At 36.3% G+C, this 21,046-nt stretch overlaps 2 protein-coding genes across 2 annotated transcripts; both read right to left on the bottom strand.

Annotated features, from left to right (window-relative positions):
* Positions 1-1,532: 1,532 nt before the first annotated feature.
* Positions 1,533-13,042, bottom strand: LOC128173835 (uncharacterized). The gene is made up of 5 exons (XM_052839510.1): positions 12,927-13,042; positions 8,306-8,344; positions 3,474-4,925; positions 3,057-3,192; positions 1,533-2,785 (listed from the first exon to the last, which is right to left on the bottom strand). Exons 1-5 carry the CDS (start codon positions 12,964-12,966, stop codon positions 1,669-1,671), a joined length of 2,784 nt encoding a protein of 927 aa, XP_052695470.1. The 5' UTR covers positions 12,967-13,042; the 3' UTR covers positions 1,533-1,668.
* Positions 13,043-16,270: 3,228 nt separating this feature from the next.
* On the bottom strand, positions 16,271-20,381 carry LOC128171479 (procathepsin L-like). Its single transcript, XM_052837246.1, has 7 exons — positions 20,262-20,381; positions 19,159-19,298; positions 18,447-18,552; positions 17,974-18,250; positions 17,603-17,703; positions 16,695-16,966; positions 16,271-16,531 (listed from the first exon to the last, which is right to left on the bottom strand). Exons 2-7 carry the CDS (start codon positions 19,296-19,298, stop codon positions 16,432-16,434), a joined length of 996 nt encoding a protein of 331 aa, XP_052693206.1. The 5' UTR covers positions 20,262-20,381; the 3' UTR covers positions 16,271-16,431.
* Positions 20,382-21,046: the final 665 nt, after the last annotated feature.

Below are 21,046 nucleotides of genomic sequence, written 5' to 3'. Positions count from 1 at the left end.
TCAATATACGTAATCACAACACAAGAAATACTATTGTTATAAACCAAGAGCGACTAAACTGTTACAACTATTATAAACTGAAATTACCACTGACAAAGTAATTTAGAAAAATATCTTCATCAAGCAGAAAAACCCAACAATTATAAAATTTAACGAGCTCATGAATACTTTTAATGTAGAAAAACTAAAAAACTTGTCAATATTTATCAAGAAAATTTTCAAAGTCTGTTCTTCCAGAAACCAACTTTAACAACCTATTGTATTGTGATTTTAACCTTTTTTCGTCATTATTACTCCTACTGTACATTGTGATCCTTGACTGTGTTCGTGTACATTTGTATATACTAATTTTGAACCTCAAATACCAGTGAACTGGTCTTGATCTTACGAGTGAATAAAGAATTGAATTGAATTGAGAAACGCTCAGAGATTTGTTTGTAATAGATACATGTAAGTAGATAATACTTTGATGCATTTAAGCACTGCTACATATTATTTCTTATATTGTATATACATTTTAATTAGATCTATGTATTTTTTGTATCTGATGAGCTATTTGGCTAAAGAAATAAATGTGTAGTAAGGTTTAGATTAGTTAAGTTTATCTATATCTTATCTATATAAAAAGTATATGCCTATGTGAAGTACACATAGACATGTACGTTTTAAATTAAACATTTGTTAAACTGCATGTTTGTATCAATCGATTTATTTGTGTATATATCGATCATCATAGCCCATGCAGTGATTAAAGGATCGAGTTTGTGAAACACCGATCAAATCACACGGTTCAAATCTACCTGGGACATTTGTTCATATTTACTGAATTAAATTTTTGAAAACCATATTTCCCTCATTATATATTTGTGATTACGGACACAGGTGCTTTAGGACAGGATCGACCCCCCCCCCCCAAGATTATAGACCCCCGGGACTATATTATTATTTGTTTTATTAAATTATCCTTTTATCACATATTTCTAATCTAATTTATACATTCATTGCCCCAAATTACCTAAAACAAATATTTTTAAAAAATCAGACCCTCTACATATATACAGAGGGTCTGATTTGTTTTCTCAAAAATGTTTGTTTTATGTAATTTTGGGCAATGGATGAATAAATTAGATCTAAAATATGTAATAAAAGGAAAAAAGATAATTTAATGAAAAGGAAAAATGAAGTCCCGGGGGGGGGGTGTCTATATATTGGGGCGGGTGGTGTGTGGGGGGGGGGGGGGTCGATCCTGTCCTCAAGCACCTGTGATTACGGAACTCCACAAACTTCACAGTGATGAGCTACCTTAAGGTTATTTGAATATTCAACTTATCTGATAACCATATACTATAGTGGTATGTCGCAAGATGGAATAAGACTGTAAAAATATGGCATATTATTATTTTTGAAAAGACAACGTTGTAAACCACAGGGCGATTTTAACAGCTAAACAAAAAACTGCTGGTATATGTAGTTTTAATAAATTTCATTTTTCTTAAAATTCCCTTGTATCGAAAATAAATCAAACAAAGCAATCATGTATAATTTTTTTATCTAAAAAAAAACAACATATCTTAAAATTAAATATAACACAAACCAAATTGTAGGTCACATAAAACGAAACTGATATCTGAACGCGCCTGGTTCATATGACGTCACAATGGCATATTTTCAGATGACGCTCGCTCGGTTCCTTACAGCCTGCCTTTGAAGTGCTCGCCTGGCGGCCTGGATTGTTGCTAACGGATTACTCTGCGCTGATTGGATGCTGAAACTTGGGGCATTCGGCGCCTGATTGGCTGAATTCTGTGCTGGGTTATTACCAGCCGTTTGAGGTTGGCCCGTCTGGAAACTGGCGAACTCGTTACGAAGAGCCTGTAACTGCTGTGCGTTCACGCCTAGTGGAGGTCTTTGCGCGGCGGCCTGATTTCCCGGAAGACTTGCTTGTGGCGCCTGGGCCCCGCGGAATCGGCCATTTTGCAAGGCCTGGTTTATCATTCCAAGTGGCAAACCCCTGTTTCGCATGTCGTTGATCCGGTTAATCAGGGACGGGTTAGGTACGTTAGGCGCTCCCCTCTGGGGTGCTTCTGATTCGCCGACATTAGCGGTGCCACTGAGTCCTTGTTCAGCCATGAATCGCCGTACTGCGTCCACGTCCAGATTTTGTCCGCGAAGTCGGGCCATCTGTTGGAAACTTACTGGCGGGGCTCCTGGCCTCATGAACTGCCCGATGCGGGGATCAAATGGAGGTCCAGTGGGTCTGTTTCTCATTCGGGCGATGTTTTCATTTTCCAGAAGAGCTCTCAAGAACCTAGGATCCATATTTTGTGGTCCCACGCCTGGTGGAAGTTGCTGCTGTTGCCCACGCATCTCAGCAATTTGTTGCTCCATTCGTGGATCAATGTTTCTGGGATCAACACCAGGAGGAAGCTGTTGTTGCTGCGCGCGCAGCTCAGTGAGTCGTTGCTCCATCCGGGGATCCATGACGCGCCTCGGGTCTATTTGCTCCAAGAATCTGGGATCAATGGGTTGACGAGTGATCGGGTCAATGATTGGTGGTCTCCTTGGAGGCATGCCTATTTGTGGTGTGCTTCCGGTCGGGGGTGTTCTTCCACCTCGGGGAATATTTAGAAAATCTCCATTTGAGCCTATGAAAAGATGGGCTCCGGATTCACTAGGGGCGATGTTTGCAACGCCGGAACTTCGAAGACCGGAAATGATTGTGCACGTCTCTGTGACGTCTCTACCGTTGACGAAATATCGTGGAGCGCACTCAGTGCATGAAGGTCTGCAAAGAAAGTCATGAAAATGGAGCTTATGAAAATATCTCCATTGAAAAAATAGTTAAAGAATGCAAAATATCAAGTCTTATTGAGGTGTAAGTTAATTCTACTTTCATTTAAATTTTTATAAAGTAAAGAGTACGCATGCATGCTAAAAACTATCGAAATATTTCTTCTCCAAATCTTTAAATATATAACGGACACAACATTAAACTTTGGGTTTTAATCTCAGCAAAGCAGAGAGAGAGAGAGGGAGAGAGAGAGAGAGAGACGTACCGGCACTGAGCGTTGATGATGTTGAGACAGGACGAGGTCTGACAGGGATCCTCGGGACAGGCCGGGGGGCCGTTAGGACAGTCCGAGTTGGAGACCGGAACTCGTCCAGGCGCACGCTCAGAGGCTGGGCTTGTATCTGAATCAAACAAAGTCGAGAATATTAGGTGTTTGGTATCTCTCAGTTTCTGAATTTTAAGCCAAATGGTCTGATTTAAAGAACTGGCATTTAAGATAAATTTTAAAATACCAGATGTCAAAGATAAGGGGTGTAAGATACATTTTATGATACTAATACAATGTATATTAATCATGCGGCCAACAACATTCAATGGTATGACAACCTAATTGATTCTACAGTTTACAATAATAATATAGTCCATTGGACTAAATAAATGAGTAAATGGACCATTGATATACCTCTGTTGTCTTTAAGTCGGTTGACGAGTTGTTGGACTTGTGATAAAACGTTTTCAGCGAATGGTAGTAGGTTGGGATCGTTCGATTGAAGCTGTTCTTCTGACAGAACTCTGCTCAAGCTTTCTCTTGATGGCAGTCGCCCGGCCCGGGATAATCCTTGACGCCTGGTGGGTTGAGAAGCGGGTGCAAATGGATTTCTAAGCCTTCCAACTTCTCCAAGATCGGAGGTCCTCGGGTCGGTAGGTAGTCTAGACGTGAAAGGACTTCTTGGTAGTCCTTGCGGTTGGAAGGCAGGTTGAAATCTGGGATCGGGATTAAATATAGGCTCGGAAGGATCGGGGAAAGATTGTGGCCTACCGAGGATCCTTGATTGTGGAGGCATATTGTTTTCTTCATCGGGAATTGGTGGTAGTGATGGGAGACCCCTACGGGTATCAGCGAAAGATGAAAATGAATCGGAATTATCATTAAAAGGCGGCGATCCAGCGGATGATTCGGTAAATGATGGGAATCCACCGGATGAAAGGGGTGGTAATCCATCGGATGCTTGTGAAAGGGGTGGCAATTCTCCGGATGCTTGTGAGAGGGGTGGTAGCTCGTTGGGTGTTTGTTGAAGGGGTGGTAGTCCGCCAGATGTTTGCGAAAGTGGTGGTAATCCAATGGACGTTTGTGAAAGGGGTGGTAATCCAATGGATGTTTGTGAAAGGGGTGGTAATCCACCGGAAGTTTGACTGAGAGACGGTAATTCGTCGATAGTTTGTGTGGGAGGTTTTGAATCAATGGATGTTTGTGAAAGCGATGGTAATTCACCGAAAGCGTCTGTTAATGGCGGTAGACCACCAGATGTTTCACTGAGTGATGGCAGCTCGGGTGCGGCAGGAGGCGAATTGAATGCCTCGGATATTTTGGGTAAATTGGGAAGTGACGGGAAGTCGAAATCTGGAATCTTGACAGTCTGGAAATTACGTTTGTTGGATGAATGCGCCGTTTCTTGTTTGCTAACTGAAATTCCAACGCTGGAATCGATGTTAGATGTGGAAACCAGAGTTCCTAGTTGTGGAAGAGTAGGCTTTGGAGGTTTGGGTGTTGCAGTTGGCATGGGTAGATCAAAGAAAGGAGTGGGATCCGATCGCCCAATGGGATCAGTGTTGATGAGATCCAGTAACGCCGTGAGGTCCGTCTGTCGGGGGGCGTTGTGTTCCCCCATGGGGGCCTCACCCAGTGTCTCCTTGATCAATCTATCTAGGTCAAGGTTAATGTCATTGGCCACGGTCCCGATGTCAATGGCTGACCCCCCGGGCTGATTGTCAGCAAATACAATGTCCGGTAACTCCAGGGCCACCCGATCCTGGGCTGTTCTGGCCGCTGCCCCCGTCAGTATGGGGTCAGGAGCTGGGGGTGGGGTCGTGGTGGTTTTCTTGGCAGGTTTCGGGGGAGGAATATTTAACATGTCTGAAAAAAAGAAGAAAAACGATTAGAAGCCTGTGTTGTCAACAAATTACCCAGCAGACCTGCCTTAATTCTTTAAAAACTGTATGTTTCTAAAGCTACATTTGGTAAAGAAAAAAATCCATTAATTTTAGCTTTAAAATCCCAGATAGCACGGCCCAACGCAATCAGTTACGTTTGCCCAACGTTGGCTAATTAAATGATGTTTGCCCAATGTAACTTTGCTAATCGGCCCAACGTTAGGCCTCACATGTTGTACCTACATTGACACAAATAATTTCACATTTGTTTAGAACTATTTTAACAAGAGTACTTTGGATTTTGTGTAGTTTTGTCAAACAGCAGTGTTACACTACAGGCATGTCTATTTCATTGTTAGCCACTTAGCCTCAACAAGATTTGTCTGGCTATTGAGCTAAGACTACGCAATCGGTGAATATTTCGCTTGAAACCGCGTCATTTTTAATTTGTCTTGAAGCACATCAGATATGGATAGCAACGTCTTACTGAATGTTCAAGGTCTTGTTAAAATGGTCCTATGTCATACAGAGCTCCTATTTTAAAGGAGATAGATGCGGTTAAAATGGCCACCGAGCACTTAATGCTGGACACTAGCAGAAAATGCATGCTTTCTGTATAAACGGCACACGTGTTTGATATGCACACGATGTAAGACAGTACTATTCTGTGCAAGATAAAGTTCAGATACCTTGAATTTTTTTCTCAAAGAACACATCCTTTTTATTTTATTATTGACTGTAACTTTCATCTATTTAATATTTCAAACATATTACTACAGTGTGTAAATCATGCATTTAGAAGTCCTTGCAACCTGAATACTCGATTGGAAGAATAACCGACCGTTACTTGCTCGACCGGTATATTTAACTCCAGTAGCATTTGGGGAGCGTTCGAAACTAACATGGCGACTAAATATTTCTTTTAGTAATCATTGTTTTTTGGCGGGGGTGGGGTGGGGGTTGTTATAGGAGGTGTCCGTGAATCTATGTTCCTTTCTGACATGCCATTTAATATACCCGTCTGTCCACTCTCTTTATATAATTGATATTCTATGTCTTACTCTTTATTTAATATGTATATGTTAACATGTATAACCTATGACATATTTGTCTCTTGGAATAAAGAACTTGAACTTGAACTATTCTATAATTACATGTAAGTCATTTTTTTTGACAACCTTAACAGATGAGAGCGCATTTTAAACTAATGAATATTGTTGATCAAATCAAAAACACACAATTTGCGACACCCTTCGTTACAAAGTTAAGGAAGTTCTACATTGAGACAACATACTAGGCGTATTAATTGATTTCAGATGTGATTGATGGCGCGGTATAGTGTTTAAAACCTCGACGTTTTAATTACCTATGAATGACGTTCTAAAAATCAAATGAGCGATGGTGGAAAGAAACTAATTTGTCATTTTTTTCAGTGCATATCATCACCATTATTTTCTTGTTCTCTATATCTATCCCAAAAACACAGGTGCTTGAGGACAGCCCCCCCCCCTTACCCTCCGATTTGGACCCCAGGGGTAGTTGGCGCTTTTTTGAAAGAAATTCCTTTATAGACATGTACACAGCATGTTTCAAACCAAATATTTGTGAATTAATTGAAAATAAACGATTTATTTTAAACAAGCTATTTTTATATGCAATGGGGGGGGGGGGGTCATATTGAAAAACTATTCAGAAATGTAAATTAAAATGTGAAAAAATTACATCTCCTTCAAAATACATATTTAAAGAGACAATCAGAATACTTAATTTTCGATATATACTCCATTTATCTATTCATAGTTCATTTACTTCCGTGATCGTGCGGTTATTGAGAACCAGATCGCTGTGACGTCAGTGAAAACCAAATAAGGAACCCGGATGTTGATATCTATGTAAAATAAATCGATGCCACACCTTTACAATGACGGACATTTTTCCTTTTCCATGTTGTCAAGTGCACTGGACGTGCATGACTCATATTTATGCGGTTTTTGAAAGAATATTTTTCTTAAATAAATCTCTTAATTGGTTCATTATCATGATAAAATAAAGATGACGAAATTTATTTTACAAAATTTCTTTTATAAAAAAAAAATAGGTTGGTCATATTATATTATAGGCGGAAAATGCGAAGAAATGAATGAAAGGATAAAAAAGTAACGTCGCTAGTTAATTTAAGCTAAGGTGAACGTTTGAATCAATATGGTGCCAATACAATTCAATTTATTCTCTCAAACCATTATTATATAAATAGTGCCTGTTTGGGAGGGTAACAGTTGAAATTGACACCCCGAGGAACCATTGTCAACTGACGCGAAGCGGAGGTTGACAATGGTTTTCGAGGGGTGTCAATTTCAACTTTTATCCTACCAAACAGGCACTATTTATTTTATTATACTGAATGTCTTAATTTTAGAGAATTTTTTACTACTTTTATATAGAAATGACATGACATGACATGAATTCTACGTACGCGCATGATTTACGCGCATGTAACAATAAGTTGTGTTACCCGTTGCTAAGTGTGTTGCTAACGCTGAGGGTAATAGAACGGATTATGAACTGCGTCTAAACCAATCAGATTTCAGTATTTAACATGAAAGTATACAATGGTACATGAGGTACAATCTCATGTTTGCATTAAATTGTGATGTCTAGGGTATCATAAATTATATATAATATTATGATAAAATCTACGGGTTGGGGAACCATATTTACGGTGTTTATAAATACAAATATTTCAACGTAAGTATTGAGACTGAGATGTATTGGTACCTGCAATTGGTTGAATTTTGTATGTCATTGAAATTGAGATGTATTGGAACCTGTAATTGGTTGAATTTTGTGTGCCATTGAGGTGGAGATGTATTGGTACCTGTAATTGGTTAAATTTTGTGTGCAATTTATGTCTGTTACGCTTCTTTTAACCAATGTAAAGTGCAGGCAAGTAGCATCGGGGGGGGGGGGGGGGGGGGGCTGCCCCCCCCCCCCCCCACTTTTTCTCGCAGCAAATAATTTTTTGAAATTTACATATAAAAAATTTATTTATCATGGAGCTGCTCCCCCCCCCCCCCCTTTTTTTGGAGGATGCAAAAAATTGATATGAAAATAAGGAAAATATAGGATAAATTGAAGTTGTATATACTAAGCCAGCCCCCCCCCCCCCCCCCCCCCCCCCCCGGATTAGGATTTTGAAGATTTTGGGAAAGTGTTATTTCCTTTTCTTTTTTTTTTTTTTGCTTGTCAAGATTTTTTGGATGAGTCTGCCCCCCCCCCCCCCCCACTCTCAAAAACGATGCTACGTGCCTGAAGCGCATGCTTTAATGATTGCTGTGAAATTTTTCTTTTTCTTCATGCACTTACCTAAACTTGGTAAATTCCCTGAGACTTCGATAGATGACACTGAAAAAAGAATAAAACATACAATTGTGTAAAATCATATTCGTTTTCGATGAATCTCTCTCTCTCTTTCTCTCTCTCTCTCTTTCTCTCTCTCTCACTCTCTCTCTCTCTCATGCGACATGCAATCATAATTTTCTTAATATCTACACTAAAATAGTTTTATGAGAAAAGAAAAGTGAATGCATATGCTTATACAGCTTGAATTAACACATAAAAACAAATAAATGTACATATTGCTGTCACGTTAACAAGATAAGAAAGTTGCGTGAATGAATTAAGGTCCGACTGAAAATAATTCAACCATTCATTGTCATATATCACACTCGGAGGAAAAAGAACAAAAAAGAGGATGAATGGTGAATAATGGATTTTTTTAAACCCGACAATTCATAATATATTCTTTTGTTTTGTAAGCAACTACGTGTGTGGATAAAAACGGAAAGAAATATAAAAGAGTGCGAAATTTATCTTCCGGATATAAACGTACAAGGTTAAGTTATTAATTGATGTATTTTATGTACTAGCTATCATTGTGCAGAATTGTTTTTCGGGGACAAAACCTATTCTCACTTTCGGACGCGTCTGTTTTGTAGTTCTTTCTTACGGGCTAATTAGTTGTTATACGGGTAATTAATTGTTTACACGGAAATAATTGGTTTTCTGCATAAGGATATACATATGTATACAAGTATGTCGATACGTCGTACGCTTTTTGATAAAGAAGTTTCTCTAGGGAAATGAAAGTCGTTTTCCCAGCTTTTGTAGATGTAAAATCACAATAATAGTTTCCTTATTATTACATTAAGTTCATGTTCACTTTTACACAAGCTATAGATGATTAGCACACATGTAAACAACGATTAAATAGCTATATCTCCACATCTGCAAATTAAAATAGTTTAGAAAATTTACTAAATATAAGATAAGGAAAATAGATTTATATGTTAATTAATGGCATGGTAAATTAATGATAACAATGATGTTTAATATCATATTTATAAAACTTCGCCGTTTCTGCGCTGTATTATCATGTATTTCTAGTATGTACATATAGTTAAATGGTATTATTTTTTTTTCTGTTTATTGACTTTGATCTGAAAATTACATCGAGCAAAAATTTTACGTATTAATATTTTTATAGGTGACCCGTTTATATATCTATATTAATATGTTTATATCAAATGTCTTTTGTATGTCTAAATCAATGAGCTGTTGACCAATAAACAATACCATGCAATACAAATAATAATGTATTATCGTATAGCATTCGTGAAAAGATGTTCATTACTTAGTTAAATGAATTAGATGTAATATAGATAAACCTCTCATATATTTGCTGTGACAGCGTCTCTATCTAAGCTTTTGATGTTGTTGATTGTTTACGTGAGCAATTCTTCATTATTTGACAATTAAAATGACAATTCCTGTCATTTCGAGAATTATTAATGTCAAACAGTCTAGAAAAAATAAAATATCATATATAGCAATTTCATTTTGAGTTCAGTTCTTTCCACTACCTTTCACCAACCCTAACCCCCGACCCCTCCTTGTGTACATGAACCACACCCCTCCCTCACCAAGCCTAGCGTTTAGCCTTACCCCCGACCCCTCCTTGTGTACATGAACCACACCCCTCCCTCACCAAGCCTAGCTTTTAGCCTACATGTTCCTCTATACATGTAAAAACCGCGGATCGGACTCGGTGTATTATTGCCATATTGAAGATTTTCAAATTCACTGGGTGGGCGTGAACATGAGATTTACTATAAGACACTTTTAAAAGGAAGAGGATCATGAATTTGAGTCGTTTATTGTGACCATATCATCACTATATATTCCCATTCGCTTACATAAACGACGTGTTAATTACCATTCAAAACAAAGGAGATTTATGACTCATTAAATTTTGTGCACGTTGAATTAAATCAATTAATTAATATTAATAGCACCATCAAAAGCCCTTCACTGTGATCTTACTCTGAAATAGTCATACACGCCCGCTGTCAGTGTTTGACATTTTGTCGCGAGATTCTACTAAATGTTTATGAAAGCTTTCGAGAAAAACGCGGAAATTTCTTCTCCATTAAAATCAATGCACAATTAGGTGTTATCTTTTTTAGTCGATGGTTATTTTTGTGCTTACATACGTATGTATAGGTTCTATTTCTGTTGCATGGTTTCAGATTTGTACTAGCGTATATAATTGGGTCCGCAATGATAATGCGCAATTGAAAATTGAAAAAGCATTTTTGATTGTTATAGTATATTCACGTATACGTAATAATTGTATCTGCTTAGATTGAACTAAAACCAGCGATTTGAGGGAAATATTTCATATCTGTCTAGCAATATTCAAAATTGAAGACTAACCGACTTGTTTTCTACGGATTTTTAAGATCTAATATTAGGATTATCAAGCTTTACCAAAGAGAATATGCTTCTTCTCTCAAAAGCTAAATACGTGTACTTTATTTCGACCAAAATAAGATCGATATGGTTCAAGGTCAACGACAACAGGTCAAGGTTGTTTTTAGAGAGAATTTGAGACTTCGTGAGTAAACCCCTTTTTCGTAAATGTATTATTATGTGCTCATTTCTTCTACATTTTATCAAATGAATATAATTATATGTACACCATCTTCGGTGATATATTCGAATTCTTTGGTATAGAAGGAGAGAAACTTGAACAAAGGTGATGGAGTTGTATGCTTATTGGAAGCTAAATATTAGTGTTTGCATTGTGCATGTATTAAACCGTATCAACTTTAACATTCTACTTGATACGGTTGCGGTAGAAAAATTTGATTGATATGATTCAATAAACATGTTAATCATGTCAAATTTTTTTCATTTAAAGTTTAATCAACAGACATCTCTCATCGAATAAAACGTGCATCGCGAAGTTTCGGCCGCCTTTTTGTTGTATAATTTTGAACACTTATATCTATCAAAGTGACAAGTAAGTGATGAACAGTATGCGCATTTCAATTGAGAGAGAGAGAGATATAGAGAGAGATAGATAGATAGATAGAGAGAGAGAGAGAGAGAGAGAGAGAGAGAGAGATATGAACAAACCCACATGAATCTGATTTTTGAGTGGCATATTTGAAAATTGAACTTGATTTAAGTTAAAGAAAGAGAAAATAAAAGAAGGGAAGAAAGAAAGAAGTAATCAATCAAACGATTGATAGATATAGCGATTTCTGTTGAATGCTTAATTGAATTCATGAAGCACCCATATGACACTAACGTGCATTGCAAAAGAGTATATGCTATTTTAAATTCAATCTATTTCATCGACTGACGCCTTTTGGCCTTTTTGCCGTGTGATCAAAGCGTAGAACTCGTTTTTTAATCAGTCTCGTATAATCAATTAACGTACGAACAAGCAGCATATACTTTGTTCCAAAGTCTCCACCCCCCCCCCCCCCACTTCCCCCAAACAAAATATTCACCACCTCAAACGTATTTGTTGACTACATAATAACATTCTGATATGCTCTTCACGGACATTCTGATTAATGGCTATACACTTCATTATACAGGGAAAAGAAATATATTATTTGCGAGCTAGTTTACCGTGAAAGTATTAATCATTGAAAATTAACACTAACATGAAAGGTTAAATGGGGTTTCCCTGGCGTATTCCCGTTTGAGCATCGACGCAAAACAAAGCGTTGACCGATCCATCTAAAGATTCACTGCGTTTTTTATGCGGTGAACATTTGTTGTCTTTAAAGTTTTAATTTCTCTATCTTTTAGTACATATGACATCTTTTTGCAATTATCTAAACAGTTTCAACTACAAATCAGGAGATGTAGTTTTTCTAAGAAATTATTAATGTTTCCGTGTAAAGCTGTCCGAAAAAATACACGTGTATGAAATATGATGCATATCACGATAAACAAACATGCTTTGCTTGTAAAAAAGACAATGCAACATAGATCATAATGATAAAAACTTATTCATTTTTTAGATACTAAATATAGTTTGATATCCCCCTTTCCTTAATAAATAAGTGTTTCCTTTCCTTGAATTTTCGTTACAATATGAAGTCATGAACTTGCATGGGATTTTTAATTTTATTTAAATTGCTCAACTGTACATCATATTTCAAACACGAAGCACATTTGCATTTTCAAATAATTTCAGCAAGGTGCATTTTGAATAAGCATTATCGTTTTGCATTCATTGAACAAAAGACACAAGTTGTCTTTAAATATATAAGGACGATTGCACAGATTTTAATGTATAACGACTTCAGAGAGAGAGAGAGAGAGAGAGAGAGAGAGAGAGAGAGAGAGAGAGAGAGAGAGAGAGAGAGAGAGAGAGAGAGAGAGAGAGAGAAAGAGATTTTGTATCAAATTCTTAATGTCATAAACAAGATTAGGACAGACACATACATAAAAATGACAAACTGTATAATAAGAAAATGTTTACGGTTTCAAAAGCTTTGAACAGTTCGTTATACTTTTTTATGAAGTTAAGCAAATTGGTTACAAAAAGATAAACATTTGTAAGTACATGTAAATACTAAGGAACAAACAAATAAGAACCAATAAAAGCGAGAAGAAATCTTACCCCATAATGAAATAATCAACAAAGCTAACGTGTGCGCCATCGCTCTACTGTCAAGTTACTAAAAGTGTTGATAGGTATATAGCACTGTAATCAGTAGACGTGAATAATCGTCCAAGCAGAAAAACCGACACGCATAGATGACTTAACCTTTAATATACCTTTTGTGACGCACCGTCAGTTTTAGACTGAATGGGTCTGACGACACAGGACTAATTAGTCATTGTTTTCTCGTTGACTTCCGTGAAATAAGAAAAATTTAAGACTATAGCTGGGTTTTTTTGTTACGCCTCGGATTTGCAGGATCGAGGTTCGGCCTCTCCGAAATTCTGTGACATTAATTGGAGGATCTTGGTTTATTTACGGGCGTGTCTTTTATCAATGGGAATTTTCACGACTATATGTGTATCGCAGAAAAAAAACGATTTCATTCATTTCCTTTATTCAAACACAAATGCATGCATAAATAATGAAAAAGCATATTAATCCAATTCACGATGGAATAATAAATTTAAAGGTTGAAGGGGGTCATCAATTGATCAATAAAATCATCTTCTTTTTTAACGGATTTATTTCAGTTATTGAAATTGATATCTTTGCACTGTTAAAATTACTGATTCTTGTAAACTTTTGGTATTTTTTAACATTTTGTAGGATTAATTAAGGAGGTTGGATAGTCAACAAATTAACCATCAAATCTACCTTAACTTTAAAGATATGATCTATTAAGCTAAAGATATTTTATGTCAAGAAAAATCCATATATTTTCTCTTTTTAAATTTTGTCATTTTTCCCTATATTTTTATAAAGAGCTCTTCTTCTAAAGGAGATCAATACAGTCGAAAAAATGACCACGACCATTGAGCCCTCTTAACAATTATTATAATATCAATGACGTAATTATGCCATTCTTATGTGTTTGAAGGTAGAAACACTAGACTGGTCACGTTCATCGAACACCATTAATGATTTTATTCTATTTCTTCTGATTTTGATTGCAACAAATGCATCATTATATTTCACAAGTTCAAATGGTTGTGGTTTTGTTTGTTCGGGGTTTCCCTAAAATAGAATAACAGAAAATTCAGATATAATGTATCTGTACGTTTTTGTTTATCTTATCAATAATATTTTCATATTCCGATTCATAAATTGGGGCAACTAAAAGTTTTTAAAATGTATTTTTGGACTAAATCGTATAGGCCGATCGAAAGGCGGATTCTGGGAGGGAGAGAGGGTGTCCGCCCCGCCTCATGGAAAATGCAAGCCTATTAAACCAACATTGTAAATCAACCGATAATAATAGGTTTCGAATCCCTAGACAAACGCATTTTTATATTCCTCGAACCCATCTCCACCCCTCCTGAAACCTGGAATGTTTTCGAGATCCGCGCATGCATTGCAACATTCATGATGAAACAAAAGAATGTACTGCATTCGTTACAGGGGAGGGGGTGTCTAAAGGAGAAGTGTTTATGACAGAGGCCGTTTATTATAATACAATAAGTTTCAATTTTCTGGAAGGGGGGTGTCGAATCAGTACACAGTCTGATTATCCCCCCCCCCTCCTTCCTTTGTCGACTGTTGGGTCGAGAAGGGGATGGTTTTAAAAAGACTGACCAGAACCTTGCATGTAATTGAAGTGAAAGACGGCATTTTTTGCTAGCCATTATAAGTAGCGATAGGACCGTTTATAAATGGACACTTTTGATGTGATACAAAATAATAAAGAACCAATAATCAGACAACGTGTGCTGTATATCAATAAAGAATACAACTAGAGTAAGTGTACAACACTTATGATGTGTGCAACAATGCACACGCATATACTGTATAAATGGTTATTTTTGCCCCGTGTAATTTTCGCCCTTCTAGACTTGCGAACAGTTTCGTACATGTACCGTCGTGAGTTCGCCCAAACAAAAGTTGTTGTTTTTAAAAGGGGGATAATGTGATAAATGGAATTCGTCCAGTCTTAAATTGGTCCGCAATGAGGGCGAAAATAAAACAGGATCGAAAATTTCCCTGTATACAATAGACTACTTCATGCAACACTGAAATAAAGTCTAGGCAGAAAGCATTAATGTTTATCGAAAGGTACACCGAGACAACATTAACTTTGTAAAAATATGCAAAAATTGTAATTACGTACATGCACATAATTTGTTCTCAGCAAAAAACTATCATTTTCGAAATGTAGATTTGGTTGAATTTCAACCAAAGTATTTTTTTAATTTGCATACAAACGTACAGGAAAGGAATTTTAATAATACCTGTTAGACTATAATTAGATCGTGAAATATTGGAATGATTACATAAATACAGTTAAGTAGGAGATATAAATTCACGGTCAGCAATCATGTTAAGAATTTTGAGCTGTTACGTTGCCAAGATTTTGATATCAAAAATTAAGAGACCACACTACATGAATACTGGTATATGATTATGGACATATACTTTCTTCCTGCTTGTCTATCTATATCTTTATTCATTGAATCGTCTGTTTAATTGTTTGTCTGTCTTTGTTTTAATTGGATTCCGATTTTTCCTCTTTTTTTTTTAAACTTTTGTCATAGTGCAGTAAAAACACAGCACGGGGAAAGTTGATTTATAAGTAGTACACATGTAGATACAGCAAAATGAATTGTTTAAATGCCTGATTAAATGTTTGGTTCAGATGAACTGGAATATTATTAACTTGAAGTAAATTTTGAACACACATTTGTAATGATAATTTAACTTGGTTTCATGAATTAATGATTAAACTGTTTGTTGTCGTCAAAAAAGGCGTTTCATTAATTCAATGTTACATGAATTAGATCTATTTTGTGTTAAGTACAGAATGTTTTCAATAGTAATCCTCCCACTGCTGTACGCACGTCATCGCATATTGCAGAACTATATTTTTTGTGATTGAATAATCTTCGCTCACTGAATTAGCCGACCTCAAACAGTTGATTCGATTAGTTGCTTCAACTTAAAAATACGTCCATCTTTTTTCAATATATGAAGATTTTGCAGTTAATATTTAGTAATGTTTAATTTTTGAAAAAAGAATAAAAAAGAAATGATACAAACACAAAAAAAAAAAAAATGAAAAAAGCAATTTGATATTGCGGCTGCGAAAAAATCCATTTTTTTCTTCATTTCTTCCACGCATGATGCCTTCAGTTTTTAAGATATTGCCAACAAAATTCATCGAACATTTTTAATAGGAATAGACAATTAGATTATTACCGTGTTTACATAATTTGACCCTCTGTTACACAATGTTTTTCTCATGACGAGAGCTCAACAAAAAACGAGTTGCTATACCAACATAATACATTGATAAAAAACAAAATTCATTTGTTTGTTTTAATTTTATTGAAATATAAAAAGTCCAAAATAAACAAACAAATACATATATGATGACGAAAGAGAAATGTGGAGGAGAGAATGAAATGATTGGTCACGCCCTTGAAGTAGGCGTGGTCCAATAATTTGGCGGGTTTTAATTGGGCGGAGTCTAGACCTTGGGGTAGCTAGCCTGTGTAGCGATACCGCACATGTTATGCTTGTTCCTGGCCATCATGACGTATCCCTGCATTCCCCAGGATGTACCCCAGCTAAAAATAGAAATGTTAAAGCTCATTTAGTAAAATTCCGATTAATATAAGCATTGTGAAAGAACAAAATAGTATGTCAGTGAGATCAATTTAAACAGTCTGCAACTTAAAACGAAATCCTAAAATTAAACTATATTACTTTCTAAACGAAATGCCGCCATACCTATTTTTAACCAGCCAATAGTCATCGCCGCTTTCAGTTCCGTAGCCTACGGCGAGCACACCGTGGTCGAGTTTGGAGGAGCTGCATGCTGGCTCGCTGTACACTCCCTCCCTGTAAAGCTGGAACGACTTGTGGCCGGCGTCGATGGCGACAGAAATTGGACCTACGGTGGCGACGGCTTCTTGGAGTTTGTCCTCTTGCATATGGGGGATGTCTACGTATCCGGTGTCAGTGGCGCCGACGTTTTCCTTTTTGAAGTGGCAGAATCCGTTCTGAAATGATATTCAATTTTATAGTAATACACATAAAAGCAGTTTTTGAAAATTGACTTTATTTAGAGATTTGGCAATAGAAACTTAAACAAAGACAGTTTCACATAGAGAATTTACCAATACTTTGGAAAACTGAATGTTGGCATCGAATATCTGACTATACACAGAGTAGCTAATCGATTTAAGACTAAAATGCCTTCTTTGATTGTAAACTTCAATGCCTAAATTGACTATAGACTACAGTACTGACCTTGACTATAGACTAAAGTGATTTAATTGACAATCGACTACAGGAATTACCCTGACTATAGACTGTCTTTAATGCTTTCTTTGACAATAGACTACAGGGCTGACTTTTGACTAAAGTACCTTCATTGACTATAGACAAAAGTGCCTACCTTGAATAGAGACGTAAGTGTCTATATCAACTATATATTAAAGTGCCTTCTTTGACTATAGACTGAAGTGTCTATATTGACTATAGACTAAAGTGCCTACATTGGCTGTGTACATTGACTGTAGACTACAGTGCCTACTTTGACTTTTGATTGAAGTGCCTTTATTGGCTACAGACTACAGTAAGTACCTTGACTATAGACTGTAGTACCTATTTTGACTATAGACTTAAGGTCCTACCTTGGCTGTGTAGGGGTAGGACTCCTCAGTGTCGATTCCTTTGTTGGACTCGATGTATCTGAAGGCGTTGTCCATTAGACCGCCCTGGCATCCATGATTACCTGAAAAAGACAGCAACTGACACTGAAAGGTTGTGTATATAGAAAGAAATGATCAATCTAATAATAGCGACACGTAACTATTAATTGAAGTTTTGGTAAACTAAGTGTTCTCAGACAGCAGAATGAATTTTGAACGTACACGTTGCACAATGTGATTTATGATTAATGAAATTAAACTGCAGTCAGTATTTGCAACACATGCTATAGAAATATCCAAACATCCGCTGTACAAAAAGCTTTATTGCGTTTCTAGATTTCGTTTTCCTTTACCTTCTCTCTGGGAGCAATCAACGAGATTCTGTTCTGAGAGGGACACAAGTTTCTTGCTGGCCTTGAAATGTTGACCTTCAAGTGAACCAGTGGCTGAGAAGGACCAGCAAGAGCCGCAGTGACCCTGATTTTTGATGTCGGTGACGTAGCCCTCTTTCCTCCAGTCAACGGAGTCGGGGAGATCACCGATGTTGCTTGGAGACATGTAGAGGTCGCCTTTTGTTCTGTTGGCGGACATTTTGTATCCGTTCATGATGGCACGGAATTCAAAAATGGTCTGAAGATATGAAAAAAAACCCCCAATTTTAAAGGCTATAATTAAATTTAAACATATTTCATTGATAATTCAAATGTATTGGGCAACAGGAAAAGCTTATGTAAACCTTCTTCAAAAATTTTAAAGGCTCTAGTACAAAGGTCATAGTTTGTGACAAATTCAGACGTTTTGATTGACAGGTTTAAACTCCACCCACCATATCGGCGTACTCGTTCTGTCCCAGCCAGTAGGTGTGTTCTCCGCGGTCCGCCGCCAGGTTGTGTTTCTGGATGTAGTTCACGTTGTCTTCCCAGATCAGACGTCTGCAACAAAATAACAACATGATAACAACAAAATAACAACATAATAACAACACAATAACAACAAAATAACAACAAAATAACAAAATAAAACAAAATAAAAACATAATAACAACAAAATAACAACATAATAACAACATAATAACAAACATACTGTACAAACGACTACCGTACAATTACGAACACATAGGATTGTGCACCATGGAGATCTTTGATTTTGTTTTTAAATTAACATATATAATTTCATAATTTCAAAGTTTTTTGTTTTATATCCATTTCTCTTTGTATTTCTCATTTCCTATCTCTCAAAGCTCTGCTTAGATTTCATGATATTTTAATCAAGTGACTTTATGTCTAAAGTTTGATTTTTTTTTTCATTATCTTACAACGGTTTCTTTACCTACTCGAGGGTACAGGGTACAGGGCATTTTTCATGCAAACTCAACAAAGTCTAAAGATCTTTATACAAGTTCAGAAGGATATCTCATAACTATTGTCGCTTTAAAAACCCATTCTCCATTATTAAGGACAAAGATATCAGCCGGATTTTACGAAAATTGGTAGAAAGGGGTGTGGTGGAGGTTTAGGGATCGGGATCGGGGTCCTCACCTCATCTGCTCCTCGTCCTGACTGTAGGTCTTTTTGTGGGTCTGCTTGTACAGGACCCAGTCACCGTCCAAATCCTTGTTCAGGATTGGCGAGGCGAAGGCTGCCACACACAAGCTAGCTACCACAATGAGAGTGTTCATCTGTAACAAACAAATAGAGAGTTAGACTATTTGATACCACACATGCTAGCTATTTTAAGAAGCTGCCGCACGCAAGCTAACTACCACAACGCATTTTTGTCTTCAAAAGTTGAATTGTAAGGTAAAAAAGACTATTGTCTCCATAAGGAGATACCAAACACGAGTTAGTTAGCAAGTAACTAGTAAGCTACAGTGATCAAAACGTGCTCATGTTACTAAAATATTAGAAATTTAAACGTTTTCTAAATTATGTACTTTGTTAGAATGTGACATCGGAAAATATTTTTTATAATCATCTCTTCTTGGCTTTGTTTTGCTACAACTTTATTTGTTATTTCAGCATTTATATACACATTTTTCACACCTATAATCAAACTATCTTGATATTTTCTCTTTTTATTGATAATATTACACGATTTTTCAACCTTGACTTCAAGAAGCATAGTTTACTATGGTGGCAAAACATATGCCACAAAAGTCAAAGCCATATACTCATTTATCAACTAAAATTAATACAATATTTGCTGTTTTTGGTAAATCCATAATGCTTGTTATCATATACATATGTAAAGGTAATTAACACTATCAAGTATGAAGCCCAAATGAACAAACAACATGATTTTTTTTCGTTCTTATTTTTCTCTTAACAAAACAAAATATTCTGAAGACCTAAGATAATTGAAGTGAGTAATCCAGCTCTATATTACAGTAGTTTAAGTATAGACGGTCTGTCCATATATCTATCTGTTTTGATTAGCCAGAGTGAAGCGCAGAATAATGAAAATTAGCCATTTAACTTCAAAAGGATGCATTAAACCACTTCGATTGCTTGTTATTTTCCCTCAAATAGTAATTATTAATTTAAAAAATCGAGATACACTTGTACATTAAAAACAATAATAAATAAATAAATTTAAAAAAAAAGAAGAATTATCGTACTCAGAGAGAAGTAGAGTTTCTTACCTTGATCTGAGGGTAGAATAGTTCAGATACTCGACGAATTTCTCCTTAAATAAATCCTATCGCGCCTGCGCCTGACCGATCAGCTGACTCCGCGTGCTCGCCATGTGGAGATATCGCTTGTATAATGATGATCTTATGTAAACATTAATACAAAGCAAGGGCAATATTTTACCAATACCTACATCCGTAGCAATTTTCCTAAAATGTAACCCCCCCCCCCCCACTTACTTACTTCTCAAAGCGAACTTTGGTTGCAAAACACCTTTATTTCGGAAATAAATTAAAATCAGATTAAAATTGCGGAAGAATACATTTTTATAATCGATCGAAAACTTCCGCATGTAACATGCACACGCACAGATTTTCCATCGAATTGAGGAAAGTGCAGACTTTTGATTTTCCAAAAAAAAAAAACGTGGCGTTAAAGGTGTACGTGCAGAGAGAGAGAGAGAGAGAGAGAGAGAGAGAGAGAGAGAGAGAGAGAGAGAGAGAGAGATTAAATTAAAAAAAATGAAAACACATATCTAACGTTCAATTGTGAGGTTTTTTTTTCAATACATTAACATCCGCGATCATTTCCTTCGTTAACAAATGGTTCCTGGAGTCTCTATGAGAGAATATGTTGTTCTGATATAAAAATTCACAATATCTTTTTTTTAAAAACATTTTATTGAAACTCTTATACAGTTTTACATGGTACATAATATCTATTTTTATAAAAAAAAGTTAAAGGTTAAAAGAATTTTTTATTAATTTCGATTATTTTTCAAAATCATAAAACTTTT

Source organism: Crassostrea angulata, chromosome 2 (genome assembly GCF_025612915.1).
Source record: "Crassostrea angulata isolate pt1a10 chromosome 2, ASM2561291v2, whole genome shotgun sequence".
In the NCBI taxonomy this organism is placed as follows: domain Eukaryota; kingdom Metazoa; phylum Mollusca; class Bivalvia; order Ostreida; family Ostreidae; genus Magallana; species Magallana angulata.
This window is presented reverse-complemented; position numbering and strand designations above follow the sequence as displayed.

Coding starts and splice junctions, on each gene's coding strand:
- LOC128173835 (XM_052839510.1), bottom strand. CDS start 12,966: ATGGCGCACACGTTAGCTTTGTTGATTATTTCATTATGGG. Junction 8,345..12,926: donor GTTGATTATTTCATTATGGG/GTAAGATTTCTT, acceptor TTCTTTTTTCAG/TGTCATCTATCGAAGTCTCA. Junction 4,926..8,305: donor AGGGAATTTACCAAGTTTAG/GTAAGTGCATGA, acceptor TCTTTTTTTCAG/ACATGTTAAATATTCCTCCC.
- LOC128171479 (XM_052837246.1), bottom strand. CDS start 19,298: ATGAACACTCTCATTGTGGTAGCTAGCTTGTGTGTGGCAGCCTTCGCC. Junction 18,251..18,446: donor AGAACGAGTACGCCGATATG/GTGGGTGGAGTT, acceptor TCATATCTTCAG/ACCATTTTTGAATTCCGTGC. Junction 17,704..17,973: donor TGATTGCTCCCAGAGAGAAG/GTAAAGGAAAAC, acceptor TGTCTTTTTCAG/GTAATCATGGATGCCAGGGC.